General features: G+C 37.1%; 1 protein-coding gene across 1 annotated transcript in view; it reads left to right on the forward strand.

Moving 5' to 3' along the window:
• The window catches only part of LOC137331064 (cilia- and flagella-associated protein 337-like), a 52,960-nt gene that overhangs the window by 24,557 nt on the left and 8,410 nt on the right, over positions 1 to 19,993 (forward strand). The window contains exons 7-18 of the mRNA XM_067994667.1: positions 1,078 to 1,226; positions 1,540 to 1,773; positions 3,010 to 3,174; positions 4,162 to 4,277; positions 7,574 to 7,704; positions 8,521 to 8,619; positions 9,717 to 9,878; positions 11,265 to 11,452; positions 12,589 to 12,786; positions 15,328 to 15,491; positions 16,134 to 16,243; positions 19,606 to 19,752. Coding sequence (XP_067850768.1) covers positions 1,078 to 1,226; positions 1,540 to 1,773; positions 3,010 to 3,174; positions 4,162 to 4,277; positions 7,574 to 7,704; positions 8,521 to 8,619; positions 9,717 to 9,878; positions 11,265 to 11,452; positions 12,589 to 12,786; positions 15,328 to 15,491; positions 16,134 to 16,243; positions 19,606 to 19,752 — 1,863 coding nt within the window. The remainder of the gene's footprint in view (positions 1 to 1,077; positions 1,227 to 1,539; positions 1,774 to 3,009; positions 3,175 to 4,161; positions 4,278 to 7,573; positions 7,705 to 8,520; positions 8,620 to 9,716; positions 9,879 to 11,264; positions 11,453 to 12,588; positions 12,787 to 15,327; positions 15,492 to 16,133; positions 16,244 to 19,605; positions 19,753 to 19,993) is intronic.

Consider the following 19,993-nt stretch of genomic DNA (forward strand, 5'->3'; position numbering starts at 1 on the left):
ATTGGGAGCAATTTGAACTGTTATTTTATATATCTTAAATATTAGAAAATATTGCTTGAATAGAAGTAATTTTTCAATAAGCTTCATTAAAAGTTTTAATAATTTCTTCAATTCAGCTGGGTTTTTGAAGGCCAATGTTACATCAAGTTTCTATAGCATTCTATTAGCTCAGCTCCTCTACATTGTATTATCACAGTGGTCTCAGTATGGAGTAATAGGATGTGGGGCTTGTGCGTGTAATGCACTATATGGTGAGTTTCTGATCTTTGTCAGGAGTATTTGGCAAGGCAAGGCTCTTATCACAGGGAAAGAGAAAGAAGGAAAATTACTCATTAATGTATATTTTTCACTCAGGTTCACATGATTTGTAGGCGGAAATTGGGTGAACCTGAGTGGAAAATTTGCATTGCATGAGCATCTCGAAGAAAGAAAAATGGGGCAGAAAGCTCCCGCCTGAAACAGATGGTTTTAGTTTGCATCTCCAGTCTATGGTAATCTCATTCACGACTGTAATAAGGTTGCTGCGGTGACCTTGGCTAAGAAAAATCCTCCAGGATTTCTGGTCCTGATTATTATCTGGTGACCTCGTTTGGAAAATGCTCTTGAAGGTAAAAGGGGTTTGGCTGCAATTTTCTCAACAATCAAATAGCTTGTTAGCACTCACTTATATGTGAAGAATACCATGGTTATGGTATTAGTGGCTGCAAACATGACTTACGGTCTTTAGATGGAGGGAAAACTATTGGGTAGTTTTAAAATTGAATAATAGTTATTTTTCAAAAATGAAATGTGAGATTTGTAGAAAAATAGTCATGATCAGATTTAAGCTGTCACTTAACATATTGTGAGGTGTAACATCATAGTTGCCAGTGACATCAGGAAATATTTCAAATGATTTACAAAATTGTGTTGGGTTTGTAAACAAATGAACTAGCTTTACTTAGGGCTTCTTCATGAGACTGTCCTTTAAATAAGTACTGATGGGTTTCACAATACAGTATTAATGAGCAATAATCTGAGTTATTCTGCAGCATTATAGACTGTAGATCTTATGATAAATACATTTTTTTCCAATAGCTTCTGCAGGTGTAGATCATCAGGTCTATCTCTGGAACCCTTATGTCATGTCTAAACCCAATGGAGTTTTACGAGGTCATATTGCTAGCGTAATTGCAGTTCAGTTTAGTATTACACGAAGACTACTCTTCAGTTTTTCAAAGGACAAGGTGAGAGTAATTTACTTTTAATTTAACTTGTATATATTTATTAAATAAAAAGTAATATACTGCGGCTGCTTCAGGCTTGCAGACAAAATCTTCAAAAATTTCCTTTGTTCTAATGATTTTAAATATTAATAGAAATCTATGCAATACTGAAACCAAGAGTAAAACCAAAGTGTAATACTATGAACCAGAATGGGCATGACTAGTTTGTGACAGTTGTTCATTTTCACACTAATTGTTCAGTTCAAACATAACTAAACATTGTCAGTTGTGAATTTTATGCATCAGCTTGAATAACTGTGTGAAACCATTCTAGGTTTTACGTATTTGGGACATGCACCATCAGCTCTGTGTCCAGCGGCTTGCTGGCATATTTCCAAAGTGCCTGGAATTCCAAACAATTCTGTATTTTAATGAACCGTTTGGTCAACTCTTCACAACTTTCAACAATCAATTGACGTTGCTGGAGATGAAGCAAGAGATTGGCAAATGTGTGACAAGTCATGAAAAACCAGTTACCTGTGTGCTTTATAATTCTCTTTTCAAACAGGTGAGTGAAAGTAGGAACAGGACAGTATTACTTTTTGATAATGCTTCAGGGCAGCAATGGTGTAAGATACTTTTCCAAACAAGAGAGTATACTTAAATTATCTCTAAGACCAAACTTTTTAATGGCAACATTTTTGCGTGTGTAAAATCATTATTGTTAACTGCTTAAGCTGTGACAAAGATCAAATACCACACATGCATACACATATATATATATATATATATATATATATATACACACACACAAGTGTATCTCTAGTGGTATTATTCACAGGAAATCAGAGGATACAGTTTTTCATAAATAGGTGTATGTGATGTGACTTTGGTAATAAATCGGGATAAGTTTGGGAAGAGGTGGTAATCTAAGTCAGGGGCCATAAAGATGGTTGATGCAAAATTTTACACTGGCACAGTAATGGGTAGCCTGCGTTTGGGGCAGAACAGAAGAAGCTTTACTCTGTGTTTGGCTCTGGGTAATGTGGAAGTGCTTGATACTGACACTAAATGCATAAAATGAATAAGTATTGCATTCCACATCATATCCTACATAGATGAGTACAAAAATTCACTGGATTCACCAAAAATAAATGTGGAATACTGTAAAAGAATCCAAGTTTAAAAAAAACTTCTATCTAATTTGAAATTTCTACATTTCTGAGTAATACTACTCTCCCTCTCAACTGTGCTTAATTCTCTATAAAGTCCAATTCTGCACAAAACCTGAATACAGTTCCCCATATCTGGGGATGCTCCTCTAGCACCTCTCTTGCAATCCTGGACAGCATACAGGGAAAAAAATTCACAACTCTAGCCACCAATTTCTCTCTTCTATATTAATGTTTCTTTTTTCTCTCAATTAATCGATAATATAATGGTCAGTGTTCCTTTAAAGTTTCCTGTCTAATTCTTTATAAGCAGCAAATATGCCATTTTACCTGCTATCGATCTTCCCTGCATCTTTCCTATATCGCACAGCATCCTACTGTCACTGGTTTTCTAGGATCTCAAAACGGTGGAACATCTTACCTTCTCAGTTTAATCTTCCTTCTACAATTTTCAGGCTTTTAAAATCCAGCTTGGTATCACTTAATCACCACTTCCTGATCTACCTGTCTTCTCTTTTATCTTTTACAACTGAGGTGATGCTGCACTATGGGCTTTGGTCCTTTATCTTGGTAGCTCATTTTTAAAAAAAAAATGTGAATATTATATGTGAGACAATGTCCTTTACTTGCAGGTTATCAGTTCAGACATTGGGTCCACTGTTATAGTCTGGATGATTGAAACTGGTCAAAAAATAAAACAATTTACTGGGTGCCATGGCAATTCTGAGATCACTACAATGGCACTAGATGCCACTGAGACCAGGTTTTTCACTGGAAGTGTTGATGGAACAGTGAAGGTAAGGTTTACTGTATATTAGCTTATCAATTACAATTGTTAATAGTGTGAGGTTATGTTGTTCAGTTATATAAAAAAAAACCTGCAATTTAACAACTTTTGTTTAGTGCAAGATGGCATGTGCTCCAATGATCAAATAACAGTGCAACCAGTTAAATGATAGCTGCAACGATCATATGCACCACTTATCCACATAGCACATGTTAGCACAGTACATTGGTTTGCTGAACAATATCTTTTCTAGTTCCATCATGAATTTTCTCTCTAACTCCCAACTCTCATCTCAGGCCCTGCATCCATCATGACATCTCTGCTGCTGTTGACTTACTAGCTCATTCACTTGCCACCATCTCGTTTGCATCCCCCGTCCCTTCATCCCACCATCCACGGCAGACCTTACAGTCACCTCGGCCCTATTCTCAGGTCTTGCCTAACTAAGTCCTTCCACCTCTGTACTTCTCTGTCCTCCTTTAAACCTGCTCAAAACTTTTTGGCATAGTCTTCAATCACCTCTCCTAATCCCTCTCCTATGGCGTGCCATCCATTTTTCTTAATTTCTCTGTAAAGCACCTTGAGATGCTGTGTACATTTAAAAGTATTACATGAATGTAAGTTGTCATTGTCGTTATGTTCTAGCAAAGACAGACTAAGCATATACATTTTGGGTGTGCATTTTTTATCAAAATGATGAATTCTGATAAAGGGTACACACTCAATCTCATAACCTGTCTTTTTCTCTTTACAACTACTGACTGACCTTAGTATTTTCAGCAATTTCTGATTTTATTTCAGATTTCTGGCTTTTCCTTTTTATTTTAACTGAACTTTTAATGCATAACATTAAATCTAATTGACCTAAAGAAATCATTGGAGTTTCAAAAAAGAATACTGACTGTGTCCTTATATTTCAAAAGATCAGGTAATAAATCCATATAATATTTTATTCATGAGATTGTAATCCTTGAAGTTGTACCTTTTTTATTGTCAGATTTGGGATTTCAATGGGCATTGCCATCATAAGTTGAATGCAGGAAGGGACCAAGCAGCTGATATCTCCCAGATCCTGATACTAAAAAGGACTATTCTGATATTAGGTTGGGAAAGGTATGTTATGGTCAAACGGTAAGGCAAAATCAATAAAAAACATAAATGATTTGCTAGAAACCAGTATATTTTTCTGCTTCTTTAAGACTTTTGTACATAGCTTTTGAGTTAGTAAGTTTTTTTTTAAAACAGTTTTGTATTTTCTGTTGGCTTCATATTTTACAGCACAGTCCATTGTTAATGTCTATAACAAAATAGCCTATTTTCACTATGTCACTTGAGCTTGGTTACCTTTCTTAGATTCCTGAGACTTTCAAGACCATTATTCTCTTCAAAGACAGCACACACCCTATGACCCAATTAACTCTGTCTGTAGGCTACAGTGTTCACAGGCACATACACTGCTCCCAGGAATTTGCCAATATTTTTGTTGCCAGCCACTATAAAGTGAATCTTTCCTTCCAAATTTCCTTTCTGACTATAGCCTATACTTGGTGTTTGGCAGTATAGCTAGGATTGAGAACTTGTGACTGTGGGTAATAACTTGTGTATTTCTGTGTATGTCACTCTGTGGCGTGGTATAGTGGAGCACCAAAGTTTGTATTTCTGAGCCACACTTGATAGCTCTTTACTGGTATAATTTCAATGACAGACACAGCTTTTCCACTTTTGTTAGAGACATGTCATTAGAAAACCTTAAATGGTAACTTTCAAATTTGTAGTTTCACTCCAGAGAGAAAAACCAGGAAATTATAGACCTGTTAGTCTAACATTGTTGTGGGGAGGTTGGAGTTGTGCCCCTACTGAAACCGCCCTTTTCATAGTCATAAATGACATCCTATGTGACTGTGACTGTGATAAACTATCCCTCCTTATCCTTCTCGACCTGTCTGCAGCCTTTGACATGGTTGACCACACCATCCTCCTCCAATGCCTCTCCTCTGTCGTCCAGCTGGGTGGGACTGCATTCTCCTGGTTCCATTCTTATCTATCCAGTCATAGCCAGAGAATCACCTGCAATGGCTTCTCTTCCCCCTCTGGCACCATTACCTCTGGAGTCTCCCAAGGATCTATCTTTGGCCCCCTCCTATTTCTCATCTATATGCTGCCCCTCGGCGACATCATCCAAAAACACGTCAGATTCCACATGTTCGCTGACGACACCCAGCTCTATCTCACCACCACCTTTCTTGACCCCTCCACTCTCTCTCAATACTAAATATTGGGAAAACTGAAGCCATTGTCTTTGGTCCCCGCCGCAAACTCCTTTCCTTAGCCACCGACTCCATCCCTCTCCCTGCCCACTGTCTGAGGCTGAACCAGACCATTTGCAACTTGGCCTCTTATTTGACCCTAAGATGAGCTTCCGACCGCATATCCACTCCACCGTCAAGACCGCCTACTTCCACCTCCATAATATCGCCCATCTCCACCCCTGCCTCAGCTCATCTGCTGAAACCCTCATCCACGTCTTTGTTACCTCTAGACTCGACTATTCCAATGCTCGCCTGGGTGGCCTGCCATCTTCCACCCTCCATAAACTTGAGCTCATCCAAATCGCTGCAGCCTGTATCCTAACTCGCACCAAGTTCCATTCTCCCAACACCCTTGTGCTCGCTGACCTACATTGGCTCCCAGTCCGGAAATGCCTCGATTTTAAAAATTCTCATCCTTGTTTTCAAATCCCTCCATGGCTTCGCCCCTCCTAGATCTCTGTGCTTCTCCAATTCTTGCCTGTTGCGTATCCCTGATTTTAATCACACCATCGTTGGCAGCCGTGCCTTCAGCTGCCTAGGCCCTAAGCTCTGGAATTCCCTCCCTAAACCTCTCCACCTCTCTACGTCTCTCTCCTCCTTTAAGACGCTCCTTAAAACCTACCTCTTTGACCAAGCTTTTGGTCACCTGTCCTAATACCTCCTATGTGGCTCGGTGTCAGATTTTGTTTGATAATCGCTCCTGTGAATAACCTTGGGACACTTTACTACGTTAAAGATGCTATATAAATGCAAGTTGTTGTTGAAATTATTGGAATCTATAGTTAAGGATAAAGTGACTGAGCACTTAGAGAAATTTGAGCTGATTAGAGAGAGTCAACCTGGATTTATAAAGGATAGGCCATGTCTAACAAACCTAATTGAATTTTTGAGGAAGTAAAGTAGTGGACAGAGGAATGTCTATAGTTTATATAGACTTCCAGAAGGCATTTGATACGATTCCACGTAAGAGACTTTTAGCTAAAATTAAAGCTCATGGATTTGAAGGCAAATTATTGACTTGGTTAGGAGATTGGTCAGGTGGTAGAAGACACAGTGTAGGGATAATGGGTATATACTTGAATTTGAAGGACGTGACTAGTGGTGTCCCACAAGGATCTGTGCTCGGGCCTCAACTATTCATTATATTTATTAATGACTTAGATAACATAATAGAGAACCATATATCCAGGTTTGCTGATGACACAAAGACAGGTGGCGTAGTAAGTGGTGTAGATGGGAGCATAAAATTACAGAGACATTGATAGATTAAGTGAGTAGACAAAACTGTGGAAGATGGATTTCAATGCAAATAAGTGTGAGCATCCGTTTTGGACTGAAAAAGGATGGATACAAGTACTTTTTAAATGGTGAAAAGCTAGGAATAATGGAGGTTCAAAGAGATTTAGGGGTCCGTGTACACAGATCACTAAAATGTAGTGGTCAGGTACAAAAAATAATCAAAAAGGCTATTGGAATGTTAGCCTTTATATGTGTAGGGCTAGAATATAAAGGGGGGAAGTAAAGTAGGAGCACTGTGTACAGTTCTGGGCACCGTACCTTAGGATATATTGGCCTTGGAAGGAATGCAGCACAGATTCACAGAATGTTACCAGGGCTCCAAGGGTTAAATTATGGGAGATTACATAAACTAGGCTTGTATTCCCTGGAATATAGAAGATCATGGGGTCATTTGATTGAGGTTTTTAGGATTTTGAAAGGAATTAATAGGGTAGATAGAAAAACATTTTCTGCTGTGTCTAGGACAAGGAGTCTAAGACAAGGGGACATAACTTCAAAATCAGAGCTAGACCATTCAGGAGAGAAGTTAGGAAACATTTCTTCACACACAGGATAGTAGAAGTGTGGAACACTCTCTCCCACAAAAAGCAGTAGATGCAAGCTCAATTAATAATTTTAAATCTGAGATTAATAGATTTTTGCTAGCCAATGGTATTAAGAGATATGGAGCCAAGGCGGGTAAATGGAGTTAGAGTACAAATCAGCCATCATCTCGTTGAATGATGGAACAGGCTCGACAGGCTGAATGGCCTACTCCTGTTCCAATTTTCCATCATGTTAATATTTATTTTTTTCTTCCAGAATAATTACTGTCTTCAGAATGGATACTCTCACTGAATTCTTTGTTCAACCCTCAGAATGGAAGGGTAAAGCACAGCACCATGATGACATTCTATATGCAGCATTCTTACCAGCTCAAACCCTTGTAACAGGTTTACTATTTCATTACATTTTATGTATAGAAATAAGTTTAAACTGATTTTTCAACTCTTCCAATTCATGGGATTAGACACAGTCTACACATTTGAAATAAAATTGTCAAATAGTTCTAGTTGCTATTTGAATTAGATCTGGTAAATTAGTGAACATTTAAGTCATTTGTTCTTACCATAACTTCAGATACAGATGTAATGGAAACATTTTTTCTCAGCAGAAACACAAAAGTTTTCTGTGTTTGTGTATATATGCAGATGTTATGTGACATTCCACTGTGTTTATTACATCTTCCTCTTGGTTTATCTTTTCATCATCATCATTGCCTCAAAAGGCTGTGGATGCTGGGTCAATTGAAATTTTCAAGACCGAGATTGATAGATTTTTTTGTTAGGTAAAGGTATCAAGAAATATGGATCAATGGAGTTGAGGTGTAAATCAGCCATGATCTAAATGAATAGTGGAACAGGCTCACGTTGCTGAATGGCTTTATCCTGTTCCTATGTTTCTATGTTCCTATGTTCAGCCTGCTTCTCAGATACAATTCTGTGCACTGTAAGTACACTGAATTCGTAAGGGAAAATTGTACTTGCTTACAATGTATACAATATTCAAATCTTAAAAAAGACGATATAATTCCTTGCCAATATGCTACAAGAATACTTTTTTTCCTATTGCCTTTTCTATCATCTGGTGAAAGTTGAATTGATAGTTAGGCTGATGCCACTTTTTATATGAAAGCAGAACACAATGTGTGTTTCATCCAATATTTCATGAAGGAATCAGTATTTAATATCTGAATGTAATTTCTACAGGCAGTTATGATGGGGAGATTGTAGTATGGAATAATAATTCTGAAAATGCATCATGTAGATTTCACCCATGTTTCAAGAGAACTCTGAAGTCTAAATCAGGTAAATTTAATATTTTCTATCTAATTCATGTTTGCAGTATAATTTCTGCCCCGAGTAATGCTATGTTTTTCTTTAGTTTAACATACTGAGAGACGTCACTTCAAATAATATTCCTATATTTTACAGACACATTAAATCCTAGAAAAGGATATTGTGGCCTAAATTTTCCTCAGCAATGGCTTTGCTGCTGGAACTGTTTTGGTGCGGGCTTTCTGCCCACCCGATTGTACGGACTCTGGTAAATTTCCCGAGGTCAGCCTCATCGGTAATTTCCAGGCAGGCTTCAGGTGATACGCCTGCCTGTGATGTGGAGCCAGTGTTGGGATGGATTGGACACCAAAGGCCTGCAACTGCAGAGGGGGACAACCGGCTGTGGGGTTGTATAAGAAAATGAGCCTTTTGAAGCTGAAATATAAATTTCTGAGGTGGACGGAGTAAATAATTAGACCCAAGATCAGTTCCACTCTCTGCGGGGGGGGGGGGGGGGGGAGGGGGGTGGTGATGATGATGATGATTTAAGCCTTAATAAAAAAAAAACTATTACCGCCTTATCAACACTGGAAAACAATAACATGCAAGCGTTACTTTCATTATGCATTATTATGGCGACATGATGGAAAAGGTGCTATATGGCACAGTCCATCATTCCTGCCTACTTTGCATATATCCATCCATATTTGGCTAGGTTTATTCAACATCTGCCTTCACTTCTGGCAGAAAATCTTGCAATCGAAACAGCTCCCTGGCTGATCTCTTGCCCCGCCACTCTAGCACCACTTGAAATCAGGTGGCAACAATGTGAAAAATCCATTAAACATGCCTCGCTATAGAGTTATTCACAATCTAAAACAGAAAAGCTTGAAATTTAATACGGAATTATTAATTTGTAATAAACAGAACTCCAGATAACATTCAAATTATATGTTTCTACTTTCAAAAAAATATTCATGTTCAACTTAACTGTTTCTTTTCTGGAATTTTAACTTCTACAGTATATTGAAGTAAAATAAGTTAACAGATTTTTAACTTTTTGTACTGTTGTTAATAAATATGAGCTCTGTTTCCCTGATTTATATATATTTTTAAAATCATTGCAGACAATCAACTATATCAACACCAAGATTCTCGAGCTATAGATAATTCTTCTACAGTTTCAAACATACATGCATTGTTTAATCCTGGCAGTGACGATAATGAATGTAGCTACGTGGTTACAAGGATATTCTTCTTAGAGGGCAGAAAGAATGTTTTTACTACGGGTAAGAAAGTACAGTTACTCAAGTGTGTAGGCTGTTGCTGTATTTATGCATGTGTTATCTGCCTTTGTTACTTTTGATTGCTCCATGTTTCAGTCAATATGCATGTTTATAAAGCACAGTAGTTTAATTTATTTGGAACAACATTGCCACTTATATGGGAAAATTATATAAAAAACAAAATTAGTTTATTTAAAGGACCATTCCTTCCTGCATTTTTCAAAAAATACGCAGACAATAAATATTATATGATCATCATCATTTTCTAGGCTTTACAGGACCAGGACTGAAGATGTGACAGCTCATTTTTTAAAAAAAGTACACCTTTACTATACAAGTAATTTACAAATTTGCCATTTTGCAAGTATTTCCTTACCCAATGGAAAATGGATGTGCATAAACAAAAGGTGTACCTAATCCACAGGCACTTCTGTGTCAGCAGTGCTTTGGGTGTGAAAATGTCATTGAAGGTTAGCTTATTGCATCCATCTTATCCCAATCAGTCAAAAGACTAGGATAGTTCAGCCCATAGATATTTTAAGAGTGCTTTTAATACTGCTTCTTATCTGATTTGTCCAGAGAGCATATTCGAACAAGGGAAAGGGATCCTTGGACAGTTGCCATCTCCATCCTGGGACAACTTGGCCATAACTGCCAAATTTGTCTAGTTGATGAAGTTGACTAAGAGCCAATTTCAGGTGTTAGTTGAGAGTCCAGCGCATTCACGTTGTAGTTATTTGCCTTCAGTATGATTTTTGTTTTTATTAGTAGCAGATGCTATAGTGAGTTTAGTAATGTCATTCTATGTACAAAATTTGCTTCCAATTTACTGCAATGGCAATTTTATTGGCAAGCAATCAATTTATGAAGCTCTCCTCCTTTAAGTAAGATATTAATTATTACCTAATCTATGCTCTATGTATTTCTGTAATATTTTATAATCAGCATTTGCACTGCCTAGAAAAACATTATTGAAAAATAAAAAAATCTGAGTTTTGAAAATTGTAATCAGCATTTAGTACTCATGTTGATTAACCTCTCAATATTGAGAAAATCAAGTTTAAGTAAATGACCACTTTCCATTTGCCACTCAATGAATTAAAAACTTAAAAGTAGTCTTAAATTAAAATGTTCAATTGCAGGAAAATATTTTAGAGCCTGCCGTACCAATGATTCAGAAACAGCTCTGAAGTGGCTTTAGAAAATAAGTGCATCTTAGAAGATGTCTTCATTTATCATAAGTTAACTGTTTCATCCGTACTTTGAAAATTTATAAAGGGCTTACCATGTGAGATGGCGTGGCTCTGGTTGTGTATTTATTTAGAATTGCAATTGGGAGTGATTTCCTTATAAAAAGTAAAGTTTTTTGGGCTGTGTTTTAAATTTCAGATGGTGCAAACCTTGTGGTTTGTGGTGGTTCTGGGATGGTTCGCTTTTGGGATACCTTTAGAAGCCTTCTGCTGGCTGAGTTTGAGGCACATGCTGATGTAGTGTCCATTATTATGACAGTTGATAAAAAAAGTGACTACCTTATTACAGGGGATGTGAATGGATGTATTAAAGTTTGGAACATAAAGGTAAAGGACCTTTTTTTGCTTGAGTTTATGTACACTTTTTATTTCTGTGATCATCAGTTTCCAAAAAAAGTTTACTTGTGATGATCTGGAAGCTATGAAAATTAGTGGAAACACATGTTAAATCTTGGATTCAAATTACAAAAAAACTGAATTTCATGGTATGTGTTAATTACATAATTATTTCTACCAGTGTATAACATTCAGAATTGAGCTCTACTTCTGTTCACTGCTTAGACTTCTGCTTCAGACCAGCTGAATTTTATTGTATCAGATCTGAAGGGCGATTCCACAATCCAGCACTCCCAGGGAGCACATCATAAGAAATTGCAAGCAGATCTTATGATTTTTCCATCCATTGTGGATGGAGGATCACAGGCTGCATGCTCATGATTTTCTGAGAGCAGCGGATTGTGGAATTACCCCTCTGAATTCTGACTCTCCAAAACTGGAATTTTTTCTAATTAGGTTTGAATCCTCATTTCAGTTTCTGGCTTTGAAAAAGAGCTTTGGTTTTATAATCTGAGCACTGATGCCACTGTAACAAATGATTTTCCAGTGGGAATATATAGTCAAGAATTGAGCAACATTTTTACCATATTAATTTGAACATGACAGTAAAGTGATTGAATTAATTATTTAATGCATTTTTTCTGCTAAGATTCCAGCGTGTTACGTGCTAAAACAGAAGAAACAAAGACCTGGATCTTGTTCCTAAATAAGCTCAAGGTCCACCATAAAAGACACAGGAACTCACATTGTAAATATTATTACATAATACAAAAGCAAACACAAGCTAACAGAAACAGATTGTTTGTTCATAAATTTGTGGATTTAATGTTAAAATGGACACTGACCTGCAATTTACAGCCCATTTGCTATCTGAACTTAATTTATTGTTTAGTATGTAACTTCATTCTCCGATCTCACTTCAATCGAATTCATTTGTTTATGACATTCCCTCCCACAACCAGCAAACATTGATACAATTTTATTATTGTTTCCTGTTTACAGGCAGATGAACATGGTTTCACCCACAGAATAACATTAATCTCACCTAGAATAGAACATTGATGTTATTTGTTCAGCTGTTGCGAGGAACTAAACTGCACATTATGCTTCTGTTTGTTTTTGATTAGGATTACTGCTTATGTTCCAGTGACATTGTCATCACTCAACCTCCACCAATGGTGGTAGCAATACAACCTCATATAGATTGCATCAGTCACCTTGAGACGTGTGTGCAGGATGGCCATTTGCTTATTCTTTCTGCATCTGCTGACTGCAGTATTGTTTTAAGTGACGTTTCTGGATCGGTGATTGGTGTATTTGGACAGGTACAGATAAGCTTCCTTTTTTTTTAATTGAATTATCAAGTTGGTTGCATGTATGCAGGTTAAGAAACTTATGCTGTGCCATGATCTTTGTTGCACTAGTTTCAATGTACAATGTTGCTAGTATGGGATTTTAGTGGCTTAATCAGGATTACCTCCAAAATTTGATCTTACGTTGTTTTGCTTCTAACTGGGCAGTAGTTTCCTCAGTTTTTCCTTTAAAAAATAATGAAACTGAGGCAGCCTCCTGGATTGCCATTCTGCTTATACCAATTGCGAGAGCTAACTGCCCCAACAGCTTTTCTCAGGTTAATAAGCAGTACTGTTTGCAAGGATTTGAGTGTGCATGCTCCCCCCTTGTACTGCCGTCTAAATACTATCAATAGAACAGCAGGTATACAGAAACAGCTGCATTTGAGGAACCAAAAGGTCTGCAATGCCTAAGTTTCTTTAGTACTCTGGAGTTAAATTCAGAGATTCAATTGCTGCCAACTGGCAATGTGCACCTCTACCGTTTTGCAACAACCATTTAAATCAAAGTAATATTAAATACTTTTGTTTACTCAATAGATAGTGTGAATTAGAAAGTTAAATACAGTTCATAAATTGTTCTAATCTACTTCTATTTTATAACATTTAGTAATAGAAATAAACAAAATAATTTTTGCATCCACTATGTTTTAAACACATGCATAACTTAAACAATATAAAGGATTTAGTTGTTTTAAAGGATTTTTTTAAATATTTGCGTCTATAATGGAAAAAAGATTGATGTCTTGCAGTAACATTCATTTTCCAGTAATGCACATCAAAATACTGATGCAAAGTCTGGCCATTGGTGTGAACTTTATTGTCATCTCAGCCCCAGGACATTGCTGCAGGAGTTCCTCAAGGCAGTGTCCCAGGCCCAGCCATCTTCAGCTGCTTCATCAATGACCTTCCCTCCATCATAAGGTCAGAAATGGGGATGTTCGCTGATGATTACACAGTGTTCAGTTCCATTCGCAACCCCTCAGATAATGAAGCAGTCCGAGACCGCATGCAGCAAGACCTGGACAACATCCAGACTTGGGCTGATAAGTGGCAGGTAACATTCACGCCAGACAAGTGCCAGGCAATGACCATCTCGAACAAATGTAAGGAGCCTTACAACACCAGGTTATAGTCCAACAGCTTTATTTGAAATCACAAGCTTTCGGAGCTTTCCTCCTTCGTCAGGTGACTCACCTGACGAAGGAGAAAAGCTCCGAAAGCTTGTGATTTCAAATAAAGCTGTTGGACTATAACCTGGTGTTGTAAGGCTCCTTACATTTGTCCACCCCAGTCCATCACTGGCATCTCCACATCACATCTCCAACAAGAGAGAGTCTAACCACCTCCCCTTGACATTCAAGGGCATTACCATCGCCGAATCCCCCACCATAACATCCTGGGGGTCACCATTGACCAGCAACTTAACTGGACCAGCCATATAAATACTGTGGCTACAAGAGCAGGTCAGAGGCTGGGTATTCTGCGGCGAGTGCCTCACCTCCTGACTCCCCAAAGCCTTTCCACCATCTACAAGGCACAAGTCAGGAGTGTGATGGAATACTCTCCACTTGCCTGGATGAGTGCAGCTCCAACAACACTCAAGAAGCTCGACACCATCTAGGACAAAGCAGCCCGCTTGATTGGCACCCCATCCACCACCCTAAACATTCACTCCCTTCACCACCAGCGCACAGTGGCTGCAGTGTGTACCATCCACAGGATGCACTGCAGCAACTCGCCAAGGCTTCTTCGACAGCACCTCCCAAACCCGCGACCTCTACCACCTAGAAGGACAAGAGCAGCAGGTACATGGGAACAACACCACCTGCACGTTCCCCTCCAAGTCACACACAATCCCGACTTGGAAATATATCGCCGTTCCTTCATCATCGCTTGGTCAAAATCCTGGAACGCACTTCTTAACAGCACTGTGGGAGAACCTTCACCACATGGACTGCAGCGGTTCAAGGCGGCGGCTCACCTCCACCTTCTCAAGAGCAATTAGGGATCGGCAATAAATGCTGGCCTCACCAGTGACGTCCACATCCCATGAATGAATAAAAAAAAATCTGCATGTGTTAAAAGTTATGTACTTTCTATTGTAATTTATAGCAGATATTGGGCATAATTTTCCCATAAATTTCCTGTAATAGTTTTATTCTTTAAGTCCATTCTTCATTGTCCTTGGCTACATTTTATGTTTTTTTTGAAGTAGCATTTTTATCACGCAGATAAAATTACTGGCCACTGCACCTAGGTATCTTCTTAGAGGCGATTGAAGAAAATCCCTCCACAATGATATTAATAAATTATACTTTTTAAAAAAAAAAATTCTTCCACAAAGGGGAGAATTCACATTTTTAGTAGGTTACTGAAGCCGTGAGGAAAATTAGATCAATTATCTCATTAACTACTAGCTGTAGATTGGTAATATACCAAATCACTTCATCTTGTTAAAGAAAATAATTCATGCTCTTTCGTAACATAACTAATTTGAAACACTGAATTCAGGATGAACATTGGCGAATTGGTGAGTGTTCACCTCCCTCTATAATAAAGATATCACCCAAAGAGGAGAAGACTGTAGGTCAGAAGCATGTGAAAAATGAAGACTGTCTGGCAATTTCCAAACATAGTATCCCCGTTACTGAGCAGAACATTGATCCAGATAGCAGGTAAATCTATTCGAACAAAGCACTGGTTGGAGAGAGAATTAATACAGATAGCATAATATATCTGCTGTATTTAGGTTTGTGTTTGCTTATTGCCACGTTCATAATTAAGTTGGATTTTGGATGGCTTTCTATTATCTAAGTTAATGTTAAATATTCAGGAACCATCTTTGATCCAAAGTCTCTTGGTAATTTAAACATACTCAAATCCAGATTGTTTGTATTAAAATCGATTTGTTTTTGCCTTCAGAAACTAATTAAGTTGGAAATTAGAATCTGAAGTGATAGTTCAAGCAAAACTGTACAACTTCTTTTATTTATAACATTAGCACCTGAAGACAGGAAGTATAACAGGATGATGACACAACATAGATATTTAACCAAACCATATTGAAAGTTATACTGCATTTTAATGGTTTTTATTCATGAACTACCAATGACATTCTTAATCTTCATCTGTCATATAGTAAACATTTTTGATGCAGGAAATATGAATATTCACTGAAAGAGAAGATAAACGTTCTTAAATAGATAACTGTTTTAAAATGAGTTGCAGAAATATGTAAATGTTGGGAAAATGTGTAGTTTCTAAACATATGTCTTAACATTTTTGTATCTCAAGTATCATTGACATTTATCTTTTAGAGTGAATGTATGGAAAAGTACAGTTTTAGGCAAACAGTATAAAGAAAGCAGAATCTACAGAAGACCAAGGCCCCAACTGTGTACTTGGGGCAAAATACAAAACCCTATTGGTAAGAGTAACCTCTCTACACATAAACTTATACTTTCATATATTGCATTACATATGAGCTGATCTATTAGGATTTCTTTTAGGTTTTTAAAAAAAAAATTAGCTGGTAATTCACAACCAAAACAATATTGTTGAGAAAAGAAACCTCCTGTAAAGTGAATTTATAGCAGTGACCCTATGGAAAAGTACAAATGACCAAATTAAGAACTTAGAGTTATTAAAAATACAATTAGTTATTTCAAATGAATATGGAAATTTTGCAGTTTATTAAACCTAATTTAAAATGTGACTCTCAGAATATTCTGATTAATGGTAACACTTATAATTGTCTGAAAACATTTGGCCAGGATACAGCCTATAAAGCTGGAAGTTGCAGCTACTTTCACATTTAAATGTATTTTGATCTGTTCTCCAGTTGAACAAAGTATAAAAAAGTTTAAATCAAACTCGTAATTAATTACTTTAAAATTAGACCATTGACTAGTTCAGATTTCACTGGCTCACTTAAGAATTTTAATGGATAGCTATTTATATATAAGATTACAAAGTCATTCATAGAATATTAATCAGTTTATTACATCAACAAATTATACCATTGTGTAACTTTGCGCAATATTAGGTATCCCTCAGCCTTTTCTTTTCTAGAGAAAAGAGCCCCAACCTGTTCAGTCTTTCCTGATAGTTATAACCTCGCAGTTCTGGTATCATTCTTGTAAATCTTTTTTGCATCTTACATAGAATTATATAGAATGTACAGCGTAGAAACAGGCCATTCGGCCTAACAAGTCCATGCCGGTGTTTATGCTCCACACGGGTCTCCTTCCTCCCTACTTCATCTAACCCTATCAGTACATCCTTCTATTCCTTTCTCCCTCATTCATGTGTTGATCTGGCTTCCCCTTAAATGCATCTCTGTTAGTCGCCTCAACTATTCCTTATGGTAGAGAGTTCCACATTCTAAACACACTATGGGTAAAGAAGTTTCTCCTGAATTCCCTATTGGATTTATTAGTGACTATCTTATATTTATGGCCCCTAATTCTGGTCTCCCCTGCAAGTGGAAACATCTTCTCTACGTCTACCCTATCAAACCCTTTCATAATCTTAAAGACCTCTATCAGGTCACCCCTAAGTCTTCTCTTTTCTAGAGAAAAGAGCCCCAGCCTGCTCAATCTTCCTGATAGGTATAACCTCTCAGTTCTGGTATCATCCTAGTAAATCTTTTTTGCACCTTCTCCAGTGCCTCTATATCCTTTTTATAGTAAAGTTCACAGTACTCCAAATGTGGTCTAACCAAGGTTCTATACAAGTTTAACATAACTTCTCTGTTTTTCAATTCTATCCCTCTAGAAATGAACCCTAGTGCTTGGTTTGCATTTTTTTTGGCTTTATTAACCTGCATCGCTTCTTTTAGTGATTTGTGTATCTGTACTCCCAGTATTATCCAAGCAGTATGTGGCCCTCTTATTCTTCCTACCAAAATGGAATAGCTCACACTTAACTGTATTGAAATTCATTTGCCAATTACACGCCCATTCTGCAAGTGTATTAATGTCTTCCTGTATTTTGTCACAGTCCTCCTTGGTATTAACTATACCCCCCCCCCCCCCACCAATTTGGTGTCAACTGCAAATTTTGAAACTTCTGATTCCCGAGTCCAAATTGTTAATATAAATGATGAACAACAGTGGTCCCAGCACCGATCCTTGTGGAACACCACTACCCACCTATTACCAGTCTGAGTAACTACCTTTAACCCCTACTCTCTGTTTTCTGTTTTGCAGCCAGCTTGCTATTCATTCTGCTATTTGTTCCCTGACTCCAAATACTCTGGCCTTAGTCAGGAGTCTATTATGCAGTGCCTTATTGAAGGCCTTTTGAAAATCCAAATATATTACATCTACTGCATTACCATTGTATACTCTTTCTGTTACTTCTTCAAAGAATTCAATAAGGTTGGTCAAGCATGACTTTCCCTTTTGAAATCCTTGCTGACTTTTCTTATATTTTCAGTTTCTAGATGTTTTTCTATTACATCTTTGAGTAAGAATTCCATTATGTTTCCTACCACGGACTAAGCTAATTGGCCTGTAGTTCTCTGGGCTGGTTCTATCTCCCTTTTTTAATTATAGGAATCACATTAGCTGTCCACCAGTCCTCTGGCCCCCTTTTCTAATGAATTTTTATATTTATGTAATAGCGCCTCTGCTATCTCTTCCCTAACTTCTTGTAATATGTGCAGATGCAATCCATTCGGACCAGGGGTTTTATCCTCTCTAAGTTTGATTAGTTTATCAATTATCTCCCCCCTTTTTGATCTCTTTTAATGTCATGCCCACCTTGTTAGTCTCCCTGGTAAATACTGAGGCAAAGTAATTATTTAATATTTCTGCCATTTCGCTGTCATTACCTGTGAGTTTATCTTGTGCATCCCTTAGTGGCCCTATCCCTATCCTGATTCTTCTTCCGTTATTTATGTGTCTGTAGAATACTTTACTATTTATTTTTATATTCCTTGATAATTTAATTTTGTAGTTTCTCTTTGTCTTCCTAATTTTTTTAAAACTTCTTTCCTAACCTTTTCGAATTCTCTTTGTCATCCTCTCCTTTATTGTCTTTGTATCCAGTGTATGCCTTTTTCTTTAGTTTCAGTTTTGCCCTTATTTCTTTATTCATCCATGGTGTATCATTACTGGCTAGTTTGTTTTTGCTTTTTAGTGGGATATATTTCTCCCGGACACTCTTGATCACTCTTTTAAATGTTTCCACAGTGTCCTAATATCCGTTTTGTAATATGAAGACCAGAACTGTACACTGTACTGCAAGTGTGGTCTAACCGAGGTTCTATACAAGTTTAACATAACTTCCCTGCTTTTCAATTCCATTCCTCTAGAAATAAACCCATGTTTTGTTTGCATTTTTTATGGCCTTGTCATTTTGCTTTGCTACTTTTAATGATTTGTGAATGTGTACCCCTGGATCCCTTTGCTCCTCTACCCCATTTAGACTCTTTGTACACTGGCACATGTACATTTTATGCAATTCAACAGAATTTTAGTTTGATGCTGTGTAGCTGCAGATTCTCCTCAAAATAGAATTTAACTCATCACTAATTCTAATTCTGACTAGGTTAGAGTATATACTGACGTGCAACAAATTTGTTAACTTTGATTTCCTATTTGTTTCTCGAATTCTTATTGTTTTGCTAATATCTGAATAGCAGAATTATATTTAAAGAAAATTCTGCTTAAAATTAATTTCTGTACTAATGTATAAACACAGAAACTGAAAAATGTTTGCTTTGTTATATTTTTATGCTAAAAGGTATTTGGTTATGTTTTTACTTGTGGATTGGCTTGACAGGAGCATTTAGTTCCCTACATGTGGAAGACTTAGAGAAAATTATTGATGTGCCGAAACCAGATTTTCTGCAGAACCCTCATAAATACTTCAATGAAAAAATTGAAGAGGATGATAATGAAAAGCTGATATTCCCTCCATTGTCTGAAAGTAAGCAGTTAAATCTTTTATAGCATTTTTAACTGAGTTTCAAATATGGGGCAGAAGTATGAATTTCAGCAAGACCAAAAGTTCATCACTAAGCACGTAAATGACAAAATTCATACCTTAAGTTTCAGGAATAAGGGACTGAGAAAATGTAACTGTTAATGAAACAGTAACAGTAGTTCATCTCTAGCTTTTGGTTTGATAAAGCTAGTGTTGGTGCAAATTTAACTGAACACAATATTTA

Source organism: Heptranchias perlo, chromosome 13 (genome assembly GCF_035084215.1).
Source record: "Heptranchias perlo isolate sHepPer1 chromosome 13, sHepPer1.hap1, whole genome shotgun sequence".
In the NCBI taxonomy this organism is placed as follows: Eukaryota; Metazoa; Chordata; class Chondrichthyes; order Hexanchiformes; family Hexanchidae; genus Heptranchias; species Heptranchias perlo.